This window comes from Drosophila navojoa, chromosome X, assembly GCF_054131105.1.
Source record: "Drosophila navojoa isolate 15081-1374.11 chromosome X, UAZ_NAV_1.0, whole genome shotgun sequence".
NCBI classification, from domain to species: domain Eukaryota; kingdom Metazoa; phylum Arthropoda; class Insecta; order Diptera; family Drosophilidae; genus Drosophila; species Drosophila navojoa.
In genome coordinates, this window is record NC_142895.1 from 8,844,513 (window position 1) to 8,860,269 (window position 15,757).

Here is a 15,757-nt window from a genome sequence, read left to right on the forward strand (position 1 = left end):
TATAATAATATAGTTCAATATAGATGTAGATATATTAGCAACTACCCAGACATCAAGCTAGTCACGAGTTGACTCAATATACCTCTCTATGGGCAAAGGAATCACTGCTGCTGCTGCTGCTGCTGTTGCTGGCGTTGTCTGTATGTGCTTGCAATAGCTGACCATGTCGTGTCATGTCATGTCGTGTCCGCTCTTGACACTCATTAGCCGGACTCGCAGCAGTGGCCGATTCGTATGCAGAGACAACGTCTCAATGGTGCATTGGACTACATTCAATCAGAATGAGTCGTAGTCCAGCTGTTGACTGCCGATCAGTCCAACAACATGCCCCACCGCCTGAGACCACCCTCTATTTGCAGCAACAGCAACAGCATTAGCTAGATCATTTAATTGAAATAATTTTCTATAATTAAACAATTAAATCAACAAATCAGCAAAATCAACGCCTGAGCTCTGTGAGTAATGGCATTTTGGCATCTCGCACACAGTTGAATCAACATTCGACCAAGTCACGAACCAATGACTCAAATATCACACATTGCACGAAATACATACACACATACCTACATACATCTGATTTGCAATTTAGACTACGATGCGTACTCGCTCTTCAAATAGGAATTACCTATCCTCTGATATAATTGGCACGGTTAGAGCATGTTTCGAATGTGTGCAATGAAAGCAAATGCTTTTATTATTTAGGTAGCTCTTGAAACATGAAGTGTCGCAATCGATAGAGTTTCCAAATTTCCTTGGCAAGAAAAACCTGTTCATGTTTAAAATCAAGCAATCCTCTAATTATAGAACTCCATCTGTCTTACACAATAATGTGTTTAATCTAAAAGTATTTAATATTTATATTATATAATCATACTGTTATACTGTTGTTATACTGTAAACCTGTTATACTGTAACACTTGTTATATTGTAAAACTAGTCTATACCGATAATGCAAAGCTGTTATACTGTTAGGCTTTTACGGCGTAAAACTGTCATACTGCAGATTTCTATACTGTAAATCTGGTATTCTGTAAATATATAATACTATAAATTTGTTATACTACAAAAACTGTTATACTGCAAAAACTGTTATACTGCAACTGCTATACTGTTAAAGGGCAAACCAAACCTAAGTACTTTTTTGAGCTTTGAGGCTAGTAGTAGAAAGTAAGTAGATCAGTTGGTTGTCAAACTCAGAGTATTTCAGTTTTATTGATCAGCAAACTGTCATTTTACATAGCATCTAGTTTCATTTAAAATTTTTTGTATAGTCAAATACGTTCAAAAAAATTATATAAAAAAAAAAAAAAAAAAAAAAAAAAAAAAAACCGAAAACCAATATTGGCTCATCGCAGTATATAAATTTATAAATATATATATTTGGCGATATCTATATATAGATACATAGCTATATATCTGTATATGTACCTATGTTTATATATATGCATTATTTCGGTCCAAATTCACTGTTTGTAACATGTTGGGATTGCGGCTGATGCTGCATATGTTATTGCTATTCCATTTGCAATTGCGCAGCTTTGGCTCCACATCAACGGAGGCACCCTACGAACCGGTAATGCCAGAACGTTGTAAATATTTACAGAGCTCCACTGAGGTAATGTTCCAGATGTGCAAGGGGAAATTTCCGCTGGTGGCCTACACGAAATTCCGTGATACATTCATGAAGCAAACGGATCGCATGGCGCTCTTTATGCCGAAATCCTTGGATCATATTTTGGTGTCCTTGAAGGAGTCTCAGTTGCACTACTGTCATAGCATCCAGGTCCTCGAGGTTAACCTGTACTTATGCTTTGACGAGTTCGGTGGCAAGCGAACTGTCAAACTACGATCGGCCCGAATGTATTGCTTTCCGTTTCACATCCAGCTGACAGATGATTTGATGCACGAGTGTATACTGGAGCGTGATGGTGTCTCTGAATCAGAACTGGAGGCGAACACGTTGCTAACGAAGCGCGGCATCATTCACTACACCTTCGATAATGATTCATCCGTTCGCTATATATTGCCAAAGCGAAATGCCATAATCCAAATGCTAATCGCGTTGGCAGTGCTGTTCTATTTTTAAATATGGCGTATGCGGGAGAGGTCGAGATAGATTGGATGGGTAAGCAATAATCAACGGGCGTCAGGATCAGGCACGAGTCAATGAGTAAGCGAACTCTCCACAAAGAAGCACAGCAGCGAATACGTTCCAACGAACCACACAGCGAGGGACACATGGAATTTTAATACACTGAATAGCAATATTGTAAGTAACGAAAGAAAAGCAAGGCAATCTGTGAATTGTGAATAAAATTGAACGAGCTGTCAACAGCGCATGATTGCATATTTTTAAATCGAGTTTTTTATCTATGTCGGGAAACTAGCAAATAAAAAGGCGGAACAGCGAGTAACTAGTCAACAGCGAGTCTCAGGCAATGAGGCAAATGCTACGAATTGCGCTAAAAGAGTGTCAACTGTAACGAGTAGTAGGCATAAAGAGTTTTACGTCAAAAAACTAACGAATAAATTTTAGCGAGTAGAAAGAAAATGCTTAAAACAGCTTCAACATTGAGAGAAAGTAACGAGTACATTTCAGCTCTCGCTCTAGTTCGAGAAATGATTGAATTGCAAAGAGAGGCGAGGCGAATGATAGTTAGAAAGAAGTAACGAGTGAAGAGTACCAAGTGAAAAGTAACGAGTGAAAAGGAGCGAGGGAAAAAGAGCGTGTGAAAAGGGCGAGTGAGAAGAAGCGAGTGAAAAGTAGCGAGTCAAAGGAGCGAGTGGAAAGCAGCGATTAACCTAAATCAACGAGTAGATGAGGCGAGCATGAAACAATAGTTGCAAATGTAACGAGTTACAGAACGACAAGCCTGCTGTCAGCTGCCACTAGCCGCTTGCCACTTGCCATTTGCAGAATTGGCAACGACGAGCTGCACTCAGCTCGTATCTAAAATCTCGCTCTCTGTTGCCCCAAACGTCGAAGCGTTTACCAATTAAGGGTCGTAAATATTTATACGCATCTACCCATATTCCGGGCCATTGTGTGCCAGGCCAGGCCATTAAGATTGATCGGGCTCAACAGCAGTTCGGCTTGAACGTAAAGGGAGCTAAGCGGAAGCGCCGCAGTCGGAACAAGTTACATGGAATGCATTCAAGCGAATATCTTTCTGTTCTGTGCAATTTTCTTGTGTTGTCGCGTAATATTAATATCAATATTGTCCATGCATGCTAAGTATTTATTTAGTGAGCATTAAAAAGCATCTCATAGCATCCATTTTTGGGCTACGTGCACAATATCAACGTATTCACATCGGGCACGCCTCCACCCTCTGTGAAGACAATGCACAGAAATCGCCTTTAGTGGAGCTCACTCACATCACGTTGCATTTGGGAAGTCGGTCACCTGCGTCTGGCGTGCGTATCATTTCCATCTATACACACACACACATATATATATTGTCTATATACATATATACTGTAGCTCCAATTTCCAATTTCAATTTCCATGCCCCATTCAGGCGATTAGCGGTTCGATGCAAGGAAAAGCCTTGGCGCGTGCATTGCCCTGAGGCGAACAGCGCTACGGGGGCAGGGTTAGCAGGATTCGACTGACGACGCCAAATTTGAATGCGATCGCCGAGAGTTGTTGACACATCGCGCTTGGCCACAATTTGCATGCAGCAAGTCCGCAAATGCCGTTGCGTGGCCTCCTCGCACAGTGCTCCACATGGGAGCGTGTCGAGAATTAAATGTTTAGTAATCTCTTTTTAACTGCTAGTTAAATTCGACAGCGGAAGATGTCAATGTGGCACTCTGTTAAATGACAGCAGCCTTGCTTTTATTAACATCAAGGCGTTGTCAACTGCTTGTTAACTTTGACACGAACATAACGAGTTGTCCACATGGAATGCCGATAAAACACAGCCACACTTAACTTATATTGACAACAGGCCGTTGACAAGCAGTTTAATCTAAGTTCTGTGTCGCAATCGATTTTCCTTAAGAGAAGCGAATGAAGGCTTTGAATATTTTCTTATGCGTAAGCAAACGCCTTTCTATTTCAAGTAAGATTTGACAGCAGTAATACAAGCTATTATTATTGGATAGTTTAATGGCAGCTTATTGTCAAGTGCTTGTTGACTTTGACAGCAGCATAACTAGAGTTAGGTATGTAGATATATTATTAGCTTTTTGAATAAACTGTGTAGTTTGACTGTAGCAGAGTTTATTCTGGCATAAAATTCTTGACAAGCTGTTAAATATAGTTTCTCTGTAATCCTTAATTATCGCTTAGATAGACAGAAATTGATTGTTGTCTATGGGTCAACTTTGAACAAATGAGTAGAAGATCTCTCGGGGAATCTTTTTTGATTGTAATCTAGCTAGATATCTTTAAGGAACGTCGACAGGGCACAACTTTATTCAACTGTTGTTCAACTGTTATATCACTGTTATTGGCAGGCAGTTTAATATAGTTAGTTTCTCTGTAACAAAAGAGTATTGTTTTACGAAAAAAAACTCTACCAGATATTCACAGAAATCTAAGACTTTGCAAACTATCAACAGCTGATAAAATTAATCAAAAGCCAAGGCACAACATTTAACTGGCAGATAAATCTGATAACTCGACATCAGCTATCACTTGAAGAGCCGTAGCCATGCAAATGGACATTGAACCACTGTGCCTATTGTCAAAGACAATGCAAACAGCATCCACAATTGAGCAAGCCACGACGAAATGTTTTCTTCAGTTGCGTTTTTTTTTTCTCGTTCAGATCTGCTTATTTGCATGTCCAGTGCTCAATTGTTGTTGTTGTTGTTGTTGCTGGTGGTGGTGGTGGTGGGTTTTGGTGTTGGTGTTGTAGCTGTGGGCGCATTTCAATTTCGAGCGCTTTTCAATTTCAATTTTTGCCGCCCGCTGTCAATTGTTTGTCACGTGTACGCCGCAATCGTTCGCTATCCGGCGTAACTGGCACACTCGAGTTCAATCGAATGCCACACACAGCAGGTGATGCTGTCGCTGCCGCTGCCGCTGCCACTGCCGCCGGATCATTTGGCCAGTTGGTCAGGTAATTGCGCAAATGCGCAATGCAAACGAATTGCCAAAGCCATTTGCATAAATTTCACTTGCATGGAGAAGGCCGTACAGGGAACACTCCACACTTAGCACTCCACAGTCGGTCACTCGATGGCGATTGCGTAATGCCAGCCGCCACTTGCCACTTGCTACGTACTACTTGCTACTTGCCACTTGCTACCTGGCATTTGCCACTTGCAGCATCAACTGCTGGCTCAGCTTAGCCGTCATAAACATAAACAATGATTAGGCGGCTGCTGCTGCTCCTCCTGCTGATGCTGCTGCTGCTGCTGTTTGATGGCCCATTAAAACGGTTTCCAGGCCCCCAAACTGCCCAAAGTCCAAAAAACCCATTTCGATTCTCATTCCCAGTCGCAGTGGCAGTGCCTGAACTGCGGTTCAGCCAACTCTATTATCAATTAATTAGTCAAATTCAAACACAACTGTACCACTCAAGCAGAACGACTCATTAAAGTCAGCTTAAGTTTTTATTGCTCTATAAAAAGCACTCATAAAACAAAATCGATTTACTTATTAATTATTGCATTTAATTATCAAATATTGATAATCATCTATCTAATTCCAATGGAGCTCGTTCACATGCCACATTCGCAAAGTCTGCGTGTGGGTCTCGACTCAAACGTTTATATCCTGTGAGATATGGTACATAAAATGTGGATCGAGCAACGATCGGTAATGGGATCGTATGCTCAACGCTTAGGAATAGGTATTACTAGCTATTTTTAGAGGAATGATGTTTGTTGATATTAATTTGTAGGAATTACGTTCTCCATATTTGGGATTTCAATGCAATAGGCGATCTTCTATGGAGCCACGATTATTATAGCGCATGATCCTTCGAGTGAAAAGAATTTGGTTTAAAATGAGTTCATCTAATACTAAAAGCAAGCTCAGCGCATTCTTACTCTTACTCAAAAAAGTTTCGAGATTGATGAGTTCTCAATTAAATTCAATCAGAGAAAGAGGAAACAAACTCTAGCTGTATCAAATGAGTATTTTGTACATTATATTATTTTTTATAAATTTTATTTTCATTTAAATATATTTATTATTATATTATTATGATGATAATATCTAAATATATTATATTATTCACAATTTTTCACTCGTCTAACACCAAAATATACACACAAAAATAGCTAATGATGGATGGCATTCATTATATTATACTATGTGTGACAACTTTAACATCTAAAGATCTCGAGATTCATAAGAGTTCAGACAGTCATATACCAAAAACCTTAAGTCCTACAATTTGACAGAAATGAAAACAAATGAGTAACATTATCTAAAATTAGGAGATTAAATTGGCATTACTTACAAGACGAAAGGAAAACAAAGAACGTATTGAAAATAAAGCATACGCGGAAAAAAAGAAACAGTAGAAAATGTTCAAGATACATATACATAGGTAGATTCACGTACATATATCAAGTTGTCAGGCAAATCGAAAGAGGCGACAGAGCTGCAAACTTGTCTATAATTAAAACATTTCTTAAGGGGCCCAGAGGTCGCGGCAGCAAAACAAATCATGTCAGATATCAACTAAAACAATAAGCGCCAATAAGCAGACAAAGCGAATGTGCAGTTACCTTAACGGTGAAGCGTAGAGAAAAACATAAATAAAATACCTTAAACTAAGAGGGACAAAAAATGCCGACACCAAAAAAAAAAAAGTTAAAAAAAAACCTGGCCAGTTCTCGACAAATCGATTTGTTGCTGTTGTTGTTGACATCTGAACTCTGGACCAGAAAAAAATCTTCTTTTTGGGCTTTATAAGTTGTTGTTTTTTTTGTGAACTTAAAGTACCGTAAGACTTTGATAAAGACGCAGACGACAGGTGTAGTCTCTAACTAGTTAGCTAACTCCTCTCGCTCCCGCGCGCGTGGTCTCTCCCTCTCTCTCTGTGCCTCTCATTCTCGCTCCCTCTCTCTCTCTGTCTCTCTTTCTTGGTCTATTGTCAAACGAAATATTTGTAACAATACAATTTTCGAATGTCTGGCGGCTTTTGTTCGGCTTGTTGTTTTGGGGCGGCAATCTGTTCGTTGACATTTATCAAGCTGAAGCTAAAGGAAAACAATAAGAAATACACACAGATATATATCGCTACAACTATATAGCCATACGCGACTGATTTCAATCGCCGTAAAGCGTAAGGTGTAAAGCCCATCCCCCATTTCCAATCGATTCGCTTGGGTATTACATTTGAAAGCTATTTAAAGCGTCTTTTTGGCAATATATTTAGAAACAACTTAAGCATGAACAGCATGATGAAGCTCCACGATCATCACAATCATTATTATCATGATTAGTTAGTATTGATATTGTCATTATGTAGCTGCTAGTTATTGTTCGTTTTGTGAATTATATCATCGATATAGAAAAAAAAGCCGACTGTAAATAATAAACGCACAAAAAATATAAAGGGCAAAGCAGTTTACATTTTGAAATTGATTTCATTTTGCTTATTTATCATTTCTATTTTTTCTCTCATTTTTTGTTTGTTGGTATTTTGCAAATAATAAAATACCAAAGAAAACTTTTAATAAAATCTGCTTTTGATAGCTATTTTTGGATGTCTATGTCTATGCCTATGTCTTAGCCTGCAGACATCTTTAACGTATGCAAATCTGAGCGATTGAAACAGATATCTCCTCCTCATATTCATCTGTTTCTTCTCCAACGATTGTGTGCAACAAGTGAATACAAGTGAGCTCAAAGTGAAAGAGGCGCGATAGAACAGAAATAGATCTAAGCTGAACAGCATATAGAATATGATTTGCTTTCTTTGATAGATGAATAGGCTTAGGTTCAACATTAAGCTGCTTAAATTGACTGAATATATACATATGCTGATATGTATTTAAGTATATATATACATACAAATGGATATCCCTCAAGTGATTGTGTTGCCTATAGATTCTCAAAACCTTGATTCATATAATTTGATAGATATTGGTTTTTCGTATCAGAATGAATAGAATTTAGCTGCTTTGATTTCTAAGATACTAAATTAGCCTATTCCATGACGTAATATATGTTTACATATTGTAATGGACTCAATCGTACCTTTGTTTACTTTGTTTTATATAGCTAGAAATTTGTTTCTAAATTGTTTAAAATTTGAAAGGTCTGATGGAAAATACATATTTACAGGGTAATTCAAACTCTGTCAAAATGTGTAAAAAAAATTATGTCATTTCTGTTTATTGGGTCTGTTCTTTGACTGGAAATACTTTTAAAGATTATTTATTATTATTTATTATTTATTATTTATTATTTATTATTTATTATTTATTATTTATTATTTATTATTTATTATTTATTATTTATTATTTATTATTTATTATTTATTATTTAGATTTAGGATTTTTATTATTTATTATTTATTATTTATTAGGGAGGATTTATCTTTATTTAGGAGGGATTTTAGGATTTATTATTTATTATTATTGATTTTTATTTATTATTCTTCTTTCTTTTTTTATTATTTTTATTTGATTATTATTTAGGATTATTATTTATTATTTATTATTTATTATTTATTATTTATTATTTATTATTTATTATTTATTATTTATTATTTATTATTTATTATTTATTATTTATTATTTATTATTAATTGTTTATTATTAATTGTTTATTATTTATTATTATTATTATTATTATTTTTTTACTAATTTTCTATTAATTATTATTTATCATAAAGCAATGGCAAATAAATATTTTTTTTTTGCAATATAAACACCCTCCTCTCTTCCCTTCCCTCTTCACATTCTTAACTCTTCTGTAGATTAGCTTAGATATTTGTATTTATTTTACTTTTCCCCCCATTTTAATCTTTAATTATTTGATGTGCTACACATATCTTATATATATGTATATATATCTACTGCACTGATGAGCGATTGATTAGCCGATTGGCTTTCGGTGTCCACTGTGAGTGTGTGGTGGCATGCGGCAATCGGCATGCAGCATGCAACATGGCCTAACAGCCGTCTGTCAATATGTGGCGCGTGGCAGCCGTTGGCTACTCGCCGTCGATGCTGTTGCTGCTGCTAGCCGGTTGGACTTGACTCAATTCGTCATTTAAATGATGCCACTGCCATTGGCAGCACTTAGCGCAACATCAACTCAAATTGCAATAGCAACAGCTTGCAGCAGCATCTGTAGCATCTGCAGCAGCAGCAGCAGCAGCAGCCGAGCAAGGAACGTGCCGTGCCAAATTAATTGCTTCGTTAGATGGTCAGTAGCAATGTGTGGCAGTTGGGGCAGGGGCAGTGGCAGTGGCAGTGGCAGTGGCAGTGCGGCAGCGCGGCTGGAACCGCTTTGGCTATTTTGCACACTTCCGCTGAGCGCCAGGCTGGCACTGCCCAACAGCGATTGACAAATTTCCAAATGCCATTAAGAAGGCGTTGCATGCAACATTTGCCGCAGCCTCTTGCCTTGGCCTCGGCAGCCGTAGCTCTCATCTTCTATGTCCGGGGCTGCACTAGAAACAGGTGGCCATAACCGGGCTACCAGGCTAGGCGAGCTAGCCGAGGCCAGCCCGGCCAGTTGCCACATGCCGCATGCCATTAAATCACTAAGGCGCTCGCCTTATATTTCATTTGTTTGCAAATTTTTGGACAATCAAGTGCGCCGTTTATAACTTTATCATTTGAACCGGCTTCGGTTACGGCCACGGCTACGGCATCGGCTTGATAAGCATCTACGGCTAGCTGCCACATGCCACAGCAGAGACGGCACATTCCACTCGTCTCCTGCGCCGGCTCGCTATTGGCTTGCTTAATTAATGATGCAGCTGCCCGCTGCTAACAAGCCACTGGCAGCCTCTTAGCTGGGCGCTACACGCCAGACACGCCCCATCATCGCTTGATTTGAGCTTTTCTCAAATTGCAATCAAGCTACTTATAGATGGGGGGCGTGTCGCCTGCCTTCACAAGCTACACTACAGCTACTACCTCTTCTTCTTCTTCTTCGTCTGCTTGAACCTCACCCACATAAATAAGCAATAGGCAAAGAGGCAACAGGCATTGCCTTTGCCCATTATCTGGGCAGCATCTAAGATCTGTGAACGAGCATGTTACTTAGCCTCGACTCCTCTCCCCAATAACTATAATTCAAGATACAATCAATTCGAGCTTGCCCAAGATTATTATCTGCCTGTATATATCAAACACTAACGGCCAGTGTCCGGCTTGGCGCGGCCCAGCTTAGCTTAGCCTTGGCGAACTTTAATTTTGTAAAATGCATAAAAAGTAATTGAAATTCTAGAAATAAACTTTATGCGATTCTATTGCCAAGAGTTCATTTTCCTCTCTTTGACTCTTGAAGGAGTAAATTCTATTTCATGCTATTCAAATTTCTTTTGTTTTTTTCCAATTCAGCTCAACTTTTAATATCTCATCAATTCTGTATGGAATTTACTTGTAAAAATCTTTCCGCTGACATTTTCCACTCATTTACGACAAATTCTAATTCAATTAGCTTCATAGCTCTAATGTTTATATGTTATAATCTTTTAATCAGTTAAGATCAAAGTAACAATTTTTATCTTTAAGAGCAAATATTCCAGAACCCAAAAAAATTCAGCTTCAAGTACAACATATTCAAAATACCGACTCTTTGCTGTTAACAGCGCCTTAACATGCCTTTAACATTACACTGTAGTAGCTCTCTTTTGCTCTCGATTACATAAGTTTTTAGCATCAACCATGCATTTCATATGCTTATTATGCAATCAGGTGAAGTTAGAGTAAGAGCAAGAGAGACTGATAGAGACAGAGAAAGAGAGACAGAGAGAGAGAGAGAGAGAGAGATAGCTGACAATTGCATGTATATCATGCTAAATAATGTGTAAATAAAAATGCTCAGCAAACAGTAAAAATCACAGCAATAATGAATGTTTACCTGTCGGCGAGTAGCTGTAACGTGTGTATAACACATATACGCACACACACACACACACACACACACACACACACACACACATTCAGCTTTATTACGCCACAAGAGAAGAGCAAAGAGTTGGACTACGAAATGCAATTGCCCAAACCCAAGAGACAACAACTAAACAGAGTGAGAGAGAGAGAGCGGAAGAGAGTGCGAGAACCTTTGGCTCCAAGACAAGTGAGGAGCAGGGGCATGGGGAGGGCGGCTCTGCAAGATAGGGGCTGTTGGTGCGAGGCCTAGGCTTCGTCCACGTCGTGTTAATTGTCATAAAACGAAACGACGCATTCAGAACGTGGTTGTTTTTTTTTTTCGTCTTCTTCTTCTTCTTTCCCAACCAAGCTAATCGCCAGGGGGCGGGCGGTGCGGCCACAGTGGCTCATGTTCATTCTCTATGCATTGTCACATTCTTGGCAAACGCTTTGCCCCACCCCGCTAGCGCCTCTGGTGAGCAAAGTTTATGGCAACATTATGCTAATAGGCAATTGTTTTTTTTTTTTTTTTTTTTTTATTTCAGTTTTTTTCGCGCCTCGCGCCACTAAAAACGAGTAGAAAAAAAAAAATAGCGAAAATTATTTTTGATTATTGTACAACATTTACAGTTGAACGCAAGGCGTGGCACACGGGAGCTGGAGCAGGGCAGGTGGCGAGGAGGAGGAAGCGACGCAGACGCTTCATTCAAATACAATTTGAGAATTCTCAATATGGAAGCACATTTGATTAGCATACACAAATACACATAAGCAATTTATCAATAGAGCCAGACAGCTGAATAGATAAGCGAGAGCGAGTGAGAGAGAGAGGGAGCTTAGTAGATGACTCGGTTTGCTCAATGGTGGGCATTACGTGTTGTTCCGGCCATTCACTTGACCCAATTGATTTCGTAAATATTATTGTTAGTTCAGTTTATATCGAGTCGCTCGGACAACTTTTTTTTTCTCTCTTTGTTTTTTGCAAATTATCAAATGGAAATTGTGATAAGAGCCAAAAGCTAAGGAATTTCGTATGATCTCCAATCTCAAAAGTTGCTCGATGAGTTGACTCTGCTTTCATGTGACCAAGTTCTGACTGAGGAGTGAGTAAAAGAGAATGTCTATGGGCTATGCTTGGAGACGCATAAGAATATTATGCATATATCACTTGCTAAGTGAATCATCTCGCACAGATATGCTCTAATATTTCCCCTCAGCGGCTTGTGGAATTTCAATATTTTTAACTCAGACAACGATCAAAAAAAACTTTGCATGTTCCTCAAAGACTGTCAAAAACATCGAGAACAAAATTCAACTTTGATCGGACAAAACTCAGAAGGCAACTCCAGCTTATTGACGGGATTCGTGATGTCATGATAAAGTCCCAATGCAAATTTTTGTGGTGCAGCTCGCAAAGGCCGCGAGGAGCGAGAGGCTGAAGGGAGAAGTGGCAAGAGGCAGCAGAAGAGCATTTAACGCAAGTTCCAAAAAGGAAAATGAAGTTGAGCAAAAAGGAAAAGAAGAAGAGAGCAAAAATGTGAAAAAAAAACAAACTGAAAACTGGTTTCTCCCTTTTCCTTTTCAAATACAGTTGCTTTTCAAGAACGCGAGAAGCGACCAATATAAATATGTATATACATATATATCTATGTAGATGTATATGTCTACTGAAAAGTTGTGTCCTCTCAGCATCAGAAGCTGAGCAAAGGGCGCAGCCAAGCATGAGAGGGGAAGGGGGAAGGGGGCAAAGGCCAGACTTAACTTTTTTATTCATTTTTGCTTTTTGCTTCACTTTGAAGGCGTGTTTCAAAATATTTGAAAATTACATTTGGCTGCACAGGCAGATGAAGCAGCATCAGCAGCAGGACCACTAACAGATATGCTGTTGGTGTTGATGTTATTTCTAATTTCGCTGATTTATGGCCTCAGCTGAGGCAGAGCAAGAGGAACACGCTCCAGACTGGCTGGGGTTGGCTCCAGCATCAAAGTCACATGACCTGCCTGAACCTGCCTTAATGGCTTTTTATTAGTATCTCTCTCAGTCTCTCTCTCTCGCTCTCTCTTTCTTTGTCTCTCTGGGCAGATCTAGTGCCATAAAATATGATTTTGCGTTTGTCTAACACCTCTGCACATGCATCCTTTTAGCTTCAGTCAGCTTTATCTAATGCAATTCATTATTGGAACTTACGAGCCACCAAAAATCTCTTCGTTTTCATTTAAAGTACAGTTAGCTAGGCATACATATGTGTGTATGTATGCTCATATGTACATATGATAATTTATTCCATATCTCAATTCGTTAGCAGTCTGACGCACTTGTAGATTCTTTCTTTTGCGGTCGCTTTTGAGTCTTCTTCTTGCTTCTTAAATATATTCAATATTTTTGTTTGCACGGAAATTTATGTAAATATTGACGGCAAGGCAAAGCCAGACCTAAAAACAAAATATGTTCAGCTAAATACATATATGTATGTACATGCGCTCTATAGATAACGTGAATTATATAGATAAAGATAAAGATACAGAAATTACACTATATAAATGTAGATATAGATATATAGATATAGATATAGACATAGATATAGATATAGATATAGATATAGATATAGATATAGATATAGATATAGATATAGATATAGATATAGATATAGATATAGATATAGATATAGATATAGATATAGATATAGATATAGATATAGATATAGATATAGATATAGATATAGATATAGATATAGATATAGATATAGATATAGATATAGATATAGATATAGATATAGATATAGATATAGATATAGATATAGATATAGATATAGATATAGATATAGATATAGATAGATATAGATATAGATATAGATATAGATATAGATATAGATATAGATATAGATATAGATATAGATATAGATATAGATATAGATATAGATATAGATATAGATATAGATATAGATATAGATATAGATATAGATATAGATATAGATATAGATATAGATATAGATATAGATATAGATATAGATATAGATATAGATATAGATATAGATATAGATATAGATATAGATATAGATATAGATATAGATATAGATATAGATATAGATATAGATATAGATATAGATATAGATATAGATATAGATATAGATATAGATATAGATATAGATATAGATATAGATATAGATATAGATATAGATATAGATATAGATATAGATATAGATATAGATATAGATATAGATATAGATATAGATATAGATACAGACAAAGATATTATTAGTAGAGTTATCATAGATAGGCTTTGCTTTCTCCTTTTACCAACTTTTAAGCTCAAGCTAATAAACAAAACATGTTCATTAAGCGTGCTCCAGCTGAGCTCCATTACAAATGCTAAGCGCGAAATCTAATACCGACTCAAGCAGAGATTTATTATAGGCGTCATATGGCAAACTGTTCTGATTGATTGAGCAAGCGTTGAAATGAGCGAAATGCGAGCGTAATTGTGATATGCAGAGATTATTAAGAGGCGGCACTTAAGCAGCTGATGCGCTAGAATTCCTCAAGAGCCACCCACCGAGTTGAATGATGAGCGCAATGCAAGCTAAGTTGTCATTCAGAATCGGGCTGTTCACACCGCTGCAGCCAGGAGGCAGCACGTGGCAGGAGGAGGCGGTAGCCGGCAGGAGACGGCTGGCAGCAGGCAACAGCAGGCACCAGGCGGCTGAGCGGCTAAGGCAATTATGCGAGCTGAGAAATGATGGCAACCCGGTAGCATGCACTCGCAGCCACCGTCGCTCGGCATTAATTGCATTCGCATTTGCCTGGCCAATTAATCTGCATGATAATCGTATTAATTGATGCTGCCCGCTGCCCGCTGCCCGCTGCCCGCATCGGCGTCGACGTCGTCATCGAGTTGGTTTGCTCATAAATTTTATCTCCATTTGCCGTCCAGAGGCATCAAATCAACGAATTGAGCAGATCTAATTGCAACGTGCAGATGGTGACTACATAATCGAATTGGCTTATCTTTCAGATATCCTGTAATAACCAAATCAGGATATGAACGAAAAGTTGTGCAGTGACCCAGGTCCGACAGCAGAAAGTCTTGGTGTCAATGCATAGATAATAGATGTTAGACTCTAGCTGCTAGACTGATCTCAAGCCTATAGATCTTGAGACTACGCCAGAAGGTATACCATAGATTCTCAACATTCGAGACTAGAAGCAGACTCTGATATACTAGCCTTTTGAAACTTAGATTCATATCATTGACTTTAGTTATTATACACCAGAGCCAAATGAGAGACATACATACGTGACCTTAATTTCTAGCTAGATTTCCTTGATCCTAGGAACTAGATCTGCATTTTATAATAGAGATTTCAGACCATAGACTGTAGATCATAGGTTTTAGATTGTAGATCCTAGAATCTTGCTCTTAGAGACCACACTCTTGATTCTAGACTCTAGACTGCCAAATCTAGTCTTTACTCTTGGACCTTAGATCCCTAAAATACGTCGTAAGCTCTACTTGCTAGAGCCTATCTGTTAGTCCTAAAGAAAAACAATAAATCTAAAATGAGGACCTTAGACTTTAGAGGCAAGAGCTCTCGCATTACAACCTGTGCGCCTGAGTTAAGCCCTCGACCCTATATCTTTAAATCTAGCTGAGCTGTAGAAGCTCTCTCTCACAGTTGGCATTAAAGCAGTTTATTTACTACGTAAGCTTTAACTGATCTAAAACCCTGAGCTG

General features: G+C 38.2%; 2 protein-coding genes and 1 long non-coding RNA gene across 3 annotated transcripts in view; 1 reads left to right on the forward strand and 2 right to left on the reverse strand.

The window, feature by feature from the left end:
* The window catches only part of LOC115564589 (uncharacterized), a 181,097-nt gene that overhangs the window by 134,517 nt on the left and 30,823 nt on the right, over positions 1 to 15,757 (reverse strand). The window lies entirely within an intron of this gene.
* On the forward strand, positions 1,253 to 2,353 carry LOC115564731 (uncharacterized). Its single transcript, XM_030389373.2, has one exon. The coding sequence runs from the start codon at positions 1,478 to 1,480 to the stop codon at positions 2,084 to 2,086; it is 609 nt and encodes a 202-aa protein (XP_030245233.1). The 5' UTR covers positions 1,253 to 1,477; the 3' UTR covers positions 2,087 to 2,353.
* On the reverse strand, positions 3,219 to 4,004 carry LOC115564732 (uncharacterized). Its single transcript, XR_016197367.1, has 2 exons — positions 3,480 to 4,004; positions 3,219 to 3,434 (listed from the first exon to the last, which is right to left on the reverse strand). It is a non-coding gene; the product is annotated as an uncharacterized LOC115564732 (long non-coding RNA).

Excerpts from the sequence above, each read along its gene's own strand:
- LOC115564731 (XM_030389373.2), top strand. The coding sequence starts at position 1,478 with ATGTTGGGATTGCGGCTGATGCTGCATATGTTATTGCTATTCCATTTG.